Source organism: Frieseomelitta varia, unplaced genomic scaffold (genome assembly GCF_011392965.1).
Source record: "Frieseomelitta varia isolate USP_RPSP 00005682 unplaced genomic scaffold, Fvar_1.2 scaffold_816, whole genome shotgun sequence".
NCBI classification, from domain to species: domain Eukaryota; kingdom Metazoa; phylum Arthropoda; class Insecta; order Hymenoptera; family Apidae; genus Frieseomelitta; species Frieseomelitta varia.
The window spans coordinates 1,075,883-1,089,192 of record NW_025110608.1 but is presented as its reverse complement, the minus strand read 5'-3'; the positions used below and the strand labels follow the sequence as shown (position 1 = coordinate 1,089,192).

General features: G+C 31.7%; 1 protein-coding gene across 6 annotated transcripts; it reads right to left on the bottom strand.

Moving 5' to 3' along the window:
* Positions 1–1,862: 1,862 nt before the first annotated feature.
* LOC122536255 (serine/threonine-protein kinase 10) lies at positions 1,863–13,175 on the bottom strand. 6 transcript variants are annotated; one of them, XM_043668466.1, is made up of 13 exons: positions 12,936–13,175; positions 11,280–11,876; positions 11,025–11,189; positions 10,738–10,936; positions 10,527–10,657; positions 10,091–10,414; positions 8,837–8,921; positions 8,574–8,734; positions 7,970–8,484; positions 7,350–7,864; positions 5,009–7,227; positions 2,874–3,014; positions 1,863–2,381 (listed from the first exon to the last, which is right to left on the bottom strand). In XM_043668466.1, exons 2-13 carry the CDS (start codon positions 11,436–11,438, stop codon positions 2,325–2,327), a joined length of 4,671 nt encoding a protein of 1,556 aa, XP_043524401.1. In that variant the 5' UTR covers positions 11,439–11,876; positions 12,936–13,175; the 3' UTR covers positions 1,863–2,324. The 6 variants fall into 6 exon arrangements, with proteins under 6 accessions (XP_043524401.1, XP_043524403.1, XP_043524399.1 ...); XM_043668468.1 differs by lacking the exon at positions 2,874–3,014; XM_043668464.1 differs by lacking the exons at positions 1,863–2,381; positions 2,874–3,014 and adding an exon at positions 3,242–4,702.
* Positions 13,176–13,310: the final 135 nt, after the last annotated feature.

Genomic DNA, 13,310 nt, shown 5'->3' with positions numbered 1-13,310 from the left:
GCTAGAAACTTGGTATATGAATTGCTTTTAAAGTCGTAAATATTATTCTCTCAATACGATTAGTAGAATGTTCAAAATATATGAAACAATTCATTCCGGTTTCCTATGTACAAAGTTCCTTAAACAATAATCGTTATCAGATAGATTAACGTAAACAGGCAAAAATATAAAAATTAATGTACTGTACAATTAAAGGAAATAAAAAAGATATGAGGAGGAAATATTTTATACAAATATGTTTCTTTACATCTAGGACGAGTGTTAGCCACACATGTTCATTTTGAATACGCATCAAAGAGATTCCCTACAATGTCCTCGGACTATATAGACGCACAGTAAGCAATCATACATTGTACATATTTGGCGTGAACCTTTGATTCGTAATGTTGAACGTTTACTTACTAAAAATATATTCGTACCTTGATAAAAAAAAACAATCTATCAATGGAGATTTAGCGTTTTTTTTTTTTTTTTTTTTTTTCTTATCGATCGCGTCGTAGGTCGATGACGGTCGATGCAACAAAGCAACGAGGAGACGAATCTTTGTTTGACTCTCTTGACATCATTGATTTACATTCTGTAAATGTTACATGAAACGAGTCCCACACGAGTTAGCAGTTTTCCGCTTTGAAATCTGAAACGTTATTTACTTGATTATCAACTAAATGTCACGTAGTTTTTTTTTTTTTTTTTTTTTTTATTAAGAGTTCAATTTCCGTTCTTGCAAATCAAGTTGTTCAATGATCGTTGCACGATTAAATAAGTATCTTTTCGTATTTTGCATCGTAAAAGACATATTGCGTGACTCTTTGATTACTGTCGGTAACTTTTACGCGAAACGTTCTATTTTCGCTGTATTTATTTCTTCTGTCTTTAATTGGAATTTAGACAGATTTATAAGTCGTTCCCTCGCAAACACTAGAGAAAGAGCAAAGATTATAATTTAAATGTTTTTGTCTCCCTGAACACTACATGACTGTATCCTTTGATACGTAAAAATGTGAAAATTCATTTCGACAGATTCACGATTTTTTCAGAAAAAATCATCGAGATTTACGGCTACTGTAGGCTATGATTTTAAAAGTTTGACTTCAACGACATTCTTATTTATTGAACGAAGAAACACGCGTGGAGCGAGTCTCCGAATAATCTAAGATTTCGTTGAGCAACGTGGTTGTGTCTCACGCGAACACATAGTTCCTAATTTTTACCGTCTCGTGTCGTCCAGAGTATTTTCTTATACCTCAACGAATCAGTACAAATAAAATTTTCGTCGAGTGAAAGTTACAGCGCTGTACAAAGATTGGCCGAGACGATTGCGTTTCAGTTAGCAATAAATTATAGATACGTCACTGCATGCGTGCGTACTCACCCGAGCATTTGCAGCACTCTAATCTTATTATTATTGTTATCCATCGTTATATTATTCTTTACATTTGTATTAAATTTTTTAATGAATTTCGCGTCGAAGGATGAATGAATTTGTACGCACTGGGATATGATTTTTGTTACGTTACGCAATGACTCTCGTCACTAAACGTTGAAACATTTGTGACTTTGTAAAATGAAATTGTAAGAATAAACTTGGGCTCGTTTTAAAGCTTGATTTTGGAATCAAGACGCGTCGCTCTTGATTCCAAAATCAAGCCTTGCTCGAAAATGCTACAAATCGTAAGTTGACTGAATCTACAATGAATTTGAAGAAATCTTTACAACAAATCTCTCAAAATTTGCTATATACCACTGTTTGTCGAATTTCGAATTTGACGACTTCTTGAATTTTCTGGTCAATGGAAATTGTTCAGTGTTTTTACACAATGATGACAGTTCGTAGCGTTTTTTTTTTTTTTTTTTTTTTTTAAAAATGATATAACTCGTTGAACAATCTAACAATGAAGACGCGACTGTTACACGTTGGTTCAGATATGACAACGTTTCGATATCTTCGTAAGTGATATCTGAACGCTGCACGCATCCGTTTAAAACACGCGAAATTACGACTTACATTTACACTTGCTTCAACACCAACGAAGTCCTCACAAATGCCTGTATCGCGACACTCGACAATACATATACATGTATATACACTCGACAATCGAAAATATACTTTTTCCACGTGTGCATTACGTACGTATAAAGTCGCCAAGTATTCTATGAACACACTTGATACTGTTACGTGTATTCTTAATAGGATGGTAAATTGTCCTCAAATACTAGTTCAATATACATGCGTATATAAGATGTAGAAAAAATTTATTTATTGTAAGATCACGTACACGATAGATCACGAGAACTCATTTGTTCCTTCAAGTTCTCAAGAGAAATCATCGGGCGGATTGTATGAGCTGTATATACCTAGCAGTATATTTTCGAGAAGATTGCTGTAAGAAATTCATCTCATTTATATGTAACAATTCGTATTTGATATATAAAATATATCTTAAGGAAGAAAACCGACTTTCTAATTTTTTCTTCTCTCTCTCTCTCTTAAAAATGTTAAGTTTGTTGTTTTGCAGTTCGATCATAACGTGTATATGTATATCGTTGCAGTGATGCTGCAAAATCACAGATACTGTGATGATACTTTAATGTTTTACATCGTTATCAAATTAAAGAATTAACACACTTTGTGCGCCTTATATCGCCTATGGTGTTTGATGTTATAGATTTTATTATAACCAAAATAAATTACTCGTCGATACTCATTTCAAAGTTCAAGCCAAATCAAACAGACGTGCAAAGAGTTGGCGTATTTTGGCTTCGAGTTATCTCGACATTTGCAGTCATCCGTTATCTTGATTCATTTGTCATTCTTACAGGGAAAGAATCAGAATCCGATGATAGAGATTAACTAGACATTAACCCTCGCTCACCGAAGAAAGTGAACTACGTGTCGAACCAACTGTATGATGCGTTAAATCGGTAAGATCTGCTGGCAAGCACAATGGTATCGCGCTTGGTCCGTAAATTGCCTCTTGCTCCTCCAACTGTAACGCAAACTGCTCTTCCAATTTCTGCAAAGGAAAATTTCACATAATGAAATAAGTGGATAACAACACGTAGCATGTTAAATAACGATGGATATTCCCTATACGTAAACTTTAAATAAACTAAGAATTAAAAAGAAACGTATGAAGTTAGTCTCTTGGAGTTAAATGTTTAATTGCTCTTAATCGCTTATTAATATATTTATGTCTTATTTACTTTATATTCGCATCAACTTTTTTTTGGACTGACCTTGTTTATTACCTAGTAGATCGTTCTGATATCCAGTCGTGGAATCTCTTTCCCGACATGTTGTATGTTGGATTCTTAATGAAAGAGGTACGTAATAAAAGTGGGAACAACATAATCTAACATATACATTGGAAACACTTATATGAGAACCCTTGATGTGTATAAGCATTTACCGCACATTTTACTACGTCCGGTAAGTATACAACATATAGCCCATAATTATCACCGATTCACCCTGTTATGATTTTATTTAATAACCATCGAAAAGCTGCTATCGAAACACGGCACTTACATGTATTATCGATAATACAATACGATAAATGTCTATAATTAAATATAGAATCTGTGTAAAATATGTACCAATCTATTTCGCTAAAAATATATATTAATAATTGGCTTGTTAATATTCTATCAATATTAATGATTGTCAAATTGATATCCTGTGGTACTTTCCTTATCTGTGATGAAAAATTTCACGAAATACTTTCCATATGGACAATAAATCTACGACATCATAATTTAAACTTATTTTTTAATATTTCAATTATAGCTTAGAAAAATATAGCTATACACTTTATCTAACAGTTAATAATAACAAGCTCTTATCAATTGGCAAAAACGTGTTTGTTGATCTTTTTTCAAGAATCGCGAACAAAACTCATGTTATAAATTAATTATACTGATTACTTTATCATTCAAATGTTATTAACTATAAGCCCAAATAACATATATATATTTTTTTTCTTAAAATTGGTTACGCAAAAATATATTAAATGTACATATGTATATATGTGGGCAGGGGAGAGACAAACTCATACGTATACGTATACGTATACGTATATACATATACAGTAATAAATGTATACAGTATTTAAACAAACGATAAATATTGCGAAATAATGGAAGCAATGGTGAGTAAAGCGGGCATGTTACCCTTAAATGCACAAAGCATAATTAAATAAGAGAAACTTCGAAATAAAAAATAAATAGTAAGAAAGTAGCTGAAAAAATATTAAATGAGAAATTTGTCTTCTGAGATAAATGTTAATTAAAAAAAGACATCAAATAAATGAACGGATTACGATAAGTTATAAGTTTATTTCGAAACTTCTCTCAACGAACAACGAAAACATTTGGAAGGAGACACAACAGAATATTCGGAATACTATCTACGAGACGGAGATGGTGTCAGGTCTGGTTTGGATTGACTTCGTGGTAGCATGCCATTAATGGAACCGGTGTCCGAACCACCAATTCTTAGAGACACCCGTGGAATGGTAAATGGGGAAGGAGATGTTGGAGTTGAGCGGGGCAAACGCGGAGATTTCTTCCAACTTTCAAAATTAAAGAGAGAATAATCTACAAATAAAGGGGGAGAAGAGAAACCACTACGACTCGAGGGCAAATAGTCTCGGTAATGAACTTCCAATACTTCCATTTCAGCCGTCAGCTCAGCCTCTAACTTCTATAACAAGTACATTAAGCTTATTTCAGTAAAACTATCCCTATTTGGGTTTGATTAAAAATCGCGATTGATTTGTATCTCTTCTCGCGCTGGTCATCGATCAATGTCACAAGCCACAAGACAAGGAATCCTATGACTTCGCTGTACGTATGTATAATTGTTAAAAAAAAAAAAAAAGAAAAAAAAAAGAAAAAATGAAAGAATAGATAAGTAGAAAAAGAAAAAGAGCGAGAGAAGAAAGGGAAGAAAGAAAAGCTTTGCAAAATACGAAAGGCAAAATTACAAGAGAAAATAATATTGATTTACCTGCTTTCGTGGCTTGAGTTGGGCTTTCCATTCACGAAGCTCTTTACTGTATGCCTCTTCCAATTCTTTTAGTTTCAATGTTTCGTGTTCCATCAACATCTTCCTCTTTTCGTTCTGCAATTGTTCCAATTCTTTGATTGTGGCATCGCTTTGCGCTCTTACCTCTTCTAGTTGACGCGAATGCTTTAGTTCAAATCTTTGCTGTTCGGCTCTATATCGTTTCTTCTCGTTCTCTTGAAACTTCTTTAATTTCTCTCTTTCAGCATCAGGATCTGGCGCGATAACAGACGACATGGAAATCCTCATAGATTCTCTGAACATCATTTCGCGTGCCTTCATCTCGTTGCGAATTCTTTTCGGCAAATTTCTACGTTCCACCGTTTGTCGTTTAATCAATTCCTCCTCCTTTCGTTGATTCATTCTCTTCATTTGTTCCAATTCCTTTTCGTGACGTATCAGCATTTGATGTCTTTGCAAAAAGAAAATATCCTTCAACTGTTTTTTCAACAATTGTTGCTTTTCATGAATGTGCCGTTCTTCTTGCTCCCAAATAGATGCTTCTCGAGCTCTCATCAATTGTTGTTTCTGCTGCAAAAATTGTCTTTCCATTAACGCAATTTTTTCACGATGACTATCAGACAATCTTCTCAACAATAGTTCATGACTTTCATTGAGCTTATCTAAAAAGTGTTTCTCTCTTTCTTCGTGTTCGGCCTCCAATTTTTCTTTGCGTATCTTAAATGCACTCTTCCTCTTATCTTTCGGCATTAAATCTACCTCTTGTTTAAGTAATTTTAGTTCCTGTTTCAATCCTTCACGGAACTGTTTCAATTCTCTTTCTTGCTCACTACGAATCTTTTTTGAAGCAAGCCTGAGATCAGCCTCCTGCTGTGCTTCCGCTCGTTCGATCTGTTGTCTCTGCTGTCGAGCAAGTGTCTCGAGGTCAGTTTCAGCAGTTCTTTCCAAAAGTTGTCTTTCTTGCTCAAAACGCTTCTCTTGTTGGTCTTTATTGAACTGTGCCTTCTGTGATAAATCTTGAAACTGTTTCTGCTCCATTTTCTGCAGCATTTTTAATTCCCTTAACTCTTGCTTCCTAAAGATTTGGTCATCGTAAACTTTACCATTTTCATCATCGCCATAAATTACCTTTGACGTTGTCGTGGTAACTACAACACCATCGATCTCAAATTTTCTAGTTCGTTTTCTTGTCTTTTTCTTCAAATTCATCATTTGAATGTCCTCTTTCGTTCTTGTTGGTCGTGGTATGTCACGATTGTAATCAGGCTTTCGTCGCAATACTACTTCCTCGTCTACTTCTGTGGATTGCCCCTGACTTAAATGATTTTCCTTGCTAGATTCCCTGCTATCCTGACTTATCGTAGTAGAAATTGATTCAGCATCAGAACGATCTATGCTTTTACTAGGCGTATGCGACCTTGTCGATCCAGATTCACTCTGAGATCTAGATCCTTCGAAGCTGTCTGGAGATACTCTTTTTTCTTTGTATCCTTTATTCACTTCTTTTTGTTTAAGCGTTTTTAACATTTTTTCATCGATACGGCCGACAATTGTAGATTTATCGTTCTTTAATAAACCATTCATTTTTTTCGAATTTCTCTCCACATCATCTATGGATTCTATAGTCGTCCCGGCGACTATCATTTTGTTAATTTCATCCCCGCTATCGCTTTTTGTACTCGACATTTCAATTAAACTTGCGTCACTGTGAGAAGAAGAAGTTCGTACGGCTTCTTGTTTATTAATTATTGAAGAATCTTTCACCTGTTCCTTATCATCACCGACAGTAACAACAGAAACATGACTAGTATCCTGTAATTCGTCTACGATCGGACTTACAATGAGGACTTCGGATTCGTCTAGCTTTTTGCCAACTCTTTTAGAGACATCTGTGAGAATTATCGGTTGCTCCTGAGGCATATACTCTAAACTATCTAAACTAGTAAATCCATCGTCATCGGTTGAGCTTTCATTCACTTGTGTTTTATTCAATTCATTCGCAACAATAACAACTTCCGATGTTGGTGGTTGACGACAAGAAGAATTCGCTGCCAGTGATACAGCATCGACAAGAACCGGAGGATGTGTTGTTACAACAGTTACTTGACTAACGTTGCTCGCTAGACTATTCGATAAATCTGGACTATCTGCTGTGATTCGGACGGTTGATGTGTTCGGACGTACTTCTTGGTCAGGTTTACCTAAAAGATCAACACGTGTTTCTTTATTCCTATAAGTATTAACAATTCAGTTCTAATCTTCTTTAACAAGAATTAAATATTTACGATCATTAGATATGTATAATGCAAAATTTTAACATTACCAGTAATGACGACTACATTGTCAGCACTATCTCTTCTCAAAGCATATTTAATGGGAGTTGATGTGATTACTGATACATTTACGGAAGAATCTTTTCCCTCAGAGTTTACGCTATCGCTGTTACTTATTGCATTTTCTTTATTTCGACATTTGTTATCCCGTTTTCCGTCAAATTCATCGGAAAAGTTTTCTAAAGAAACATGTCTAGAAGATCCTTCGCTATGACTTTTAACAACAGATTCTGATTTAGACATTCCATAATCAGTTTTAACATCTTCAGTAGAACAAGCTTTAATAATATTCTTTTCGGCGCTTGTAATTAAAGTTTCTCGTTGAGATAATGTCCCTATAGAAGAAACACTCATATGCATTTCAGTATCCATTGAAAATCGTTTCTCTAAAACTGCATTTAATTTTTGCTCTACAGATTTTCGTTTTTCTTGTAAACTCTTGTAATTTTCTTCTCCTGAAGATTGTCTTTTAATTTGTATATCAATTGGTGTTTTCTTTTCAATTCTAAAATTGAACGTCCTTCATATAAGCAGTATTAAATTAAATGTAAATTCAAGGAAATATGTGTGAATATTTAGACAAAAAGTTAATATAAATAAAAATAAATACCTGTTCTTTTCTTCTAAAGACGATTGTTTGTTAAATATTGGTTTCGTCCAGTCTTCAACCAATTCTAATTTAACTGGTGCCGATTTCCGTTTCTCTTCTAATGACAATTGTGTTCTCGATGATAAGTTTGTCCTATCATTTACAGATCTTTGCCTGATATTACTTCTGTTCATATCATCTATTTTATTCTTTTCCCTTTCATTATTCTCTGATACAATCTTTTCTAAGCTAGCTAGTACATTTGTTTTTTCGGAAACCGTGTCTACGTTTGTTTGCCCCTTGCCTACCATTTCTTGATCTAACTGAGACAATTCATTTTTATCTCTTTGCTGTTTATCAGTAATCTTGCATTCGTTTAATACTTCTACGTCACTTTGTTTATCTGTATTCTTTAAATTATTTTCTTTATCATCAATTTTACTATTTTGACGCATAAGCGGTGGAGGAGGCGCAGGTCCTTTTTCTCGAGATACTCTACGTTCATTCGTTTCGTTTGTACTAGGAGGTTTAGGTGCCTAAAAATCAAATTATTATTATTATTTATATAAAAATATCAACAGATTAAATTAAATTGATTATTTTCATTAAAAGAAACAGAACATACTTGTTTTTTCTCAGCAGAAACAAGTATATTGTCTTTTGATTCTGCTTTACGTAATTTCTTGTTTCTATCCTCCTTTTCACCATCTCTATTAATCTCTCGTTTATGGCTTTCTTCCTTTTTCGCTGACACAGGTGATGCAATAAGATTTTCTTTTTCAGAAACTGAAAAAAAAGAAAAATAATAGTAATAAAAATATAAACATATAATAATTCTCATTAGTATCTAACGCAGTATTAGATATAGGTAGTATGAATCATATGTACTCTGAACATCAGCGTCACTGCGCATAGACGCAGAGTCATCTCCGAGTTGATCCAGTTCCAGACGAAGCTGAGATGTGCGCTGCTCCTGAAAGTTGTATATTTCTATCTTACTTATATATAAAATTATATAATTTATATACAACACATATAATATATAATTTATATTTAAAAAATATTCAGACGGATACAAGATGTAACTTCTAAATCTATAAAATTTGCAAATTGAATTTCACAAAATGAAAAAATTAGAACAACAAAAACTATTACATGATGTAAATATGAAAAGAGAATAGTGAAATAAAAATGAGTAACTAAAATATTTTTATTAAAATTGTTACCTTATGACTAATATGAATAAGCTTATTAATATAAAAATAGCTTATGCATTGCAGTTGTTAAAAAGAAAGAAAATAGCAAACAATTACAATATACAGAAAATATATTGAAATCAAATTAGACAACGCTTATTGCATAAGCTACTGACCTGACAAACGCAGGGATGATGGGGCTGGCGAGGCCCAGGAGAGCCGCATGCACAGCCAAATTATCCAAATTACAATACCATATTTATTAGGATATTATTAGATTAAATAGTTAAAAAAAAAATGAAAAGCTCAAGATTTTTGAAATTATAATCTTGAATACATTAATATAGTATTTAGTATAGTACATTAGTACATAACAAATAATAAATATAATAATAATTTAAATATTTATAAATTCTCAATAAAAATAAAATTATCGTATTAATTTCGCAAATTAAGAAAAAAGCATATTTTTACAACGCATATTACATGCATGAATCTTCCTAAGATTTTATGCATGTTCATCATGCATAAATATAACAAAGAATAATTATATATATTATGAAAATGAAATGAAATTTATTAAAAATTTACATAACCGAATACAAAAATACTTCATTACAAATATAATAAACTTTCGGAATACAGATATTGTTCATTTTTTTCATTTATAAACTAGCAAATTTATATAATTCAATCTATGCAGTTTGCTCAAAAGCAGCTTACCAATCCGTTGATATTGTTCTCTGTGTTTTTTCGCCTTTTTGGCCTTCTATCAAAATGAAAGCGTGTAACAACGTACATACATGTTAATGCTGTTTATAAAGCTTTATACATTGTTACAAATTAAGAAACGGTAAAGTTTTAAAGCGCTTAAAATTATTTTCACACGAAAATGATTTAAATAGAAAAATTTCTCTTTAATTAACACCAAAAAATAAAAAACTACCTCTGTTTCTTCATCGACCAATTCCTCCTCAACAACATCAGCTTTATATTCCAATAATAAATCTCTGATCGGTTTTGAATCCAAATTACGATTTATGAACGAATGTTTCAACAATTCATCAGCTGTAGGTCGTGATGTTGGATCTTTTATAAGAGCTTTTGCAATAAAATCATTAAAATCTTTGCTCCATTTTCCAGGTTGATCAAGTTTTGGTGGATCGCTTTTTTGTATTTTAAGAAGAACGCGCATTGGAGACATTTCATGATTTGGTGGTTCCATTTGCGCAAATTCTATTAAGGTAATACCAAGCGACCAAATGTCTACCTGTATAAATATATACGTATATATTGACATGAAAAGTATTAATTACGAAAAGTGACCATAATATAAATACTCAAATACAAAAGAACTTATAATTTAAAAATGAGCTACCTACTTTAAAATCATAAGGATTATCTCTAAATGTCTCACATAACACTACTTCTGGAGCCATCCAATATGGTGTTCCAATAAATGTGTCGTGTTTTTGTAAAGTATGCTTATTTTTTGCAGATACTCCAAAGTCAGCTGTTAATAAGAAATTTATTAATTTTTATATATAACATATAAAATAGTTATCAATCTAAGAATTTAAGTATGAAAATTACCTAACTTTACTCCTCCTGCCATTGTTAATAAAACATTTCCTGCCTTCAAGTCCCTATGAATAACTTTAGATTTGTGTAAAAATGCAAGACCTTTGGTCATATGTTGACATATATAAGCTATTTGTGGTTCCGTTAAAGCTTTTGCCAATTCAACCATTATAGAATCAACAGCACCACCATCACAATATTCTATTAACATCTATAAATTTATGAATGAAAATGTACAAATATTAATAGTAACATTGTAAAATATAAATTTAAACTAAAATTTAAACTATAAAACATACCCATAGTTTGCTCTCAATAAAATATGCTTCATGTAATTCAACAACATTTGGATGTTTACACTCTGATAAAATATCTATTTCGATCATAAAATCACTAAGATCATCTTCTCCTTCCAATGCACACATTTTTGCAGCAGCAAGCTGATGAGTTTGTCTATGCTGTGCCTGGAATATTTAATACATGTTTAATAAACTAAACAGCTATAATTTAAAAAATTTTATTATTAAATTATGCAAATACAAAAGATCTGTTACCTTATAAACTTTTCCAAATGCCCCGTCTCCTAGTTCACCTATCATTTCCCAGAATTCTTCTGGATTGCAATCCATTTTAATATTATTGTACAATTTCTTTTTCTTCGCATCATTTCCACCAAAGTGGAATGCTTTTTTTAAATTTGATAAGAATGACATTTTTGCAATTCTTATTTAATATATTTGCATGTATAAAAGTTATACTTCTATTACATTATGTCATAAAACTCAATAATATTTATCATTTAACAACAAATATATACCTTATGTGGAAGTTAAATATAAATCTTATACAACACTTAAATAATTCATTGTTATATGAAATTATTATAATGTGCACAAAATTATTTTCCTCTTATGTATGCATTTGCATAATTTTCATTATTTTAATATATTTTCTATTAGAATAGAAAACATTCTAAAAGATATATTTTGCTTATATCCCTGCTTTATACCAGGGAATTATATCAAACCTCTCCCACATCTTGACAACATATAATCAATTAGCAAATATATTGTTTAAATAAATAATAACACAAATACAAAAAACGAAACCCATCATTGATAGTTTTATATTTCCACCTCTAATATATCAAGCTGAAAAAGAAATGTAATAAAAGTTAATATTCTTTAAATATTGTCTAATATTTAAAAGTAATGCTACTAAGATGACATTTTACTTATCAAACTTAATTTATAGAAATTAAAACATTATACAAAAATATATTGATATGAAATGTGTAACTATATATATTATATATTTTTAAAAGAAAAAGATGTAATTAAATGAGTAAAATTAAAAAATGTAATTTATATAATTACATTATATAGTTTAATTAATATTAATAATTAATATAATTAATCAATGAGGTAAATATAAAAAGCACAGACATAAAATCATCAAAAAGATAAATACAATAAAAGGAATATTTCTAAATTTAACATTCATTACAGCTTCAATAATTCATTATTTTCACTTTGAAAGCTTATACTATCTGATATAGTTTCATATAGCTTGTAGTTCCACTGATAAATTATATTAAGTTATACTTTCTATATCTGTTTACTTATCTATGAAATGTTTAAGATATACAGCGAATTTTATTCATTTACTCAATAAAGAGTGTAAGATTGATTAATCGACAAAGGAAAGAGAATAAAGAAATTCTTCAAAATTGTAAGAGCAAAGAAACTATGAGCTTAAAAAGATATTGAAAATGTCAAAATTGACGGTCACGAGGTTGACACAATTTTGACAAGTAATCTACGGCTGTATCTGTCCGCCATCGTTTAGTAAATACACTTTCTCCGTCTTGTACGTATTTGAAAATACATCAGAAATAGACTCTGATAAAATAGAGTCGAATTAAAATCACTTGAATATTTAAAGCGAGAATTAGACCAAAAGGCAATGTAATTACATATTTCGAATGCAACAACAAAGTTTTTCGTCGTCTATGCTGTTTGCAACTTAGCAAAGCCGACGTATTTCTCTCAATTGAAGATTTGAAAAGTCGTATAAAAAAGGAAATAAATAGTTGAAGCTGCGACACGAATGTATCATTAAAAAGGCAGTGGGACAAAGACTCTGTTCGACTTTTCTTCCTAAAATGTACGATTTTTGAAAAAAAATCTGTAGGCATATCCTCTGCTCACCTTCTCTTTTCGTGATCCACCGTTCACGAAACAGGCACACTTCGTCTCGACTTACATGTATCATCGATAATCCACCAAAATCTTTCGATTCCACGTTCTCATTAACTGCACGTATCATCAAATAGATCCACTGTCCAAAATCCGAGTATTCAAAAGAATGTGAAAAATATCGTGCATGAAATCAGTAAACTAGACGGACCCGCACGTACACGGCCATTTTCAGTAACACACACACATCACACATTCTACTGTACCACGCCTGGAAGTGACGTAATCAATCGGCAAGTGTGCCCGTATTCTGTAAGAGGTCCTCTAACTTACGAATGCATTTTAAATACATTTTTATCAAACTCTGCAATCTACTTTGCAAAATAT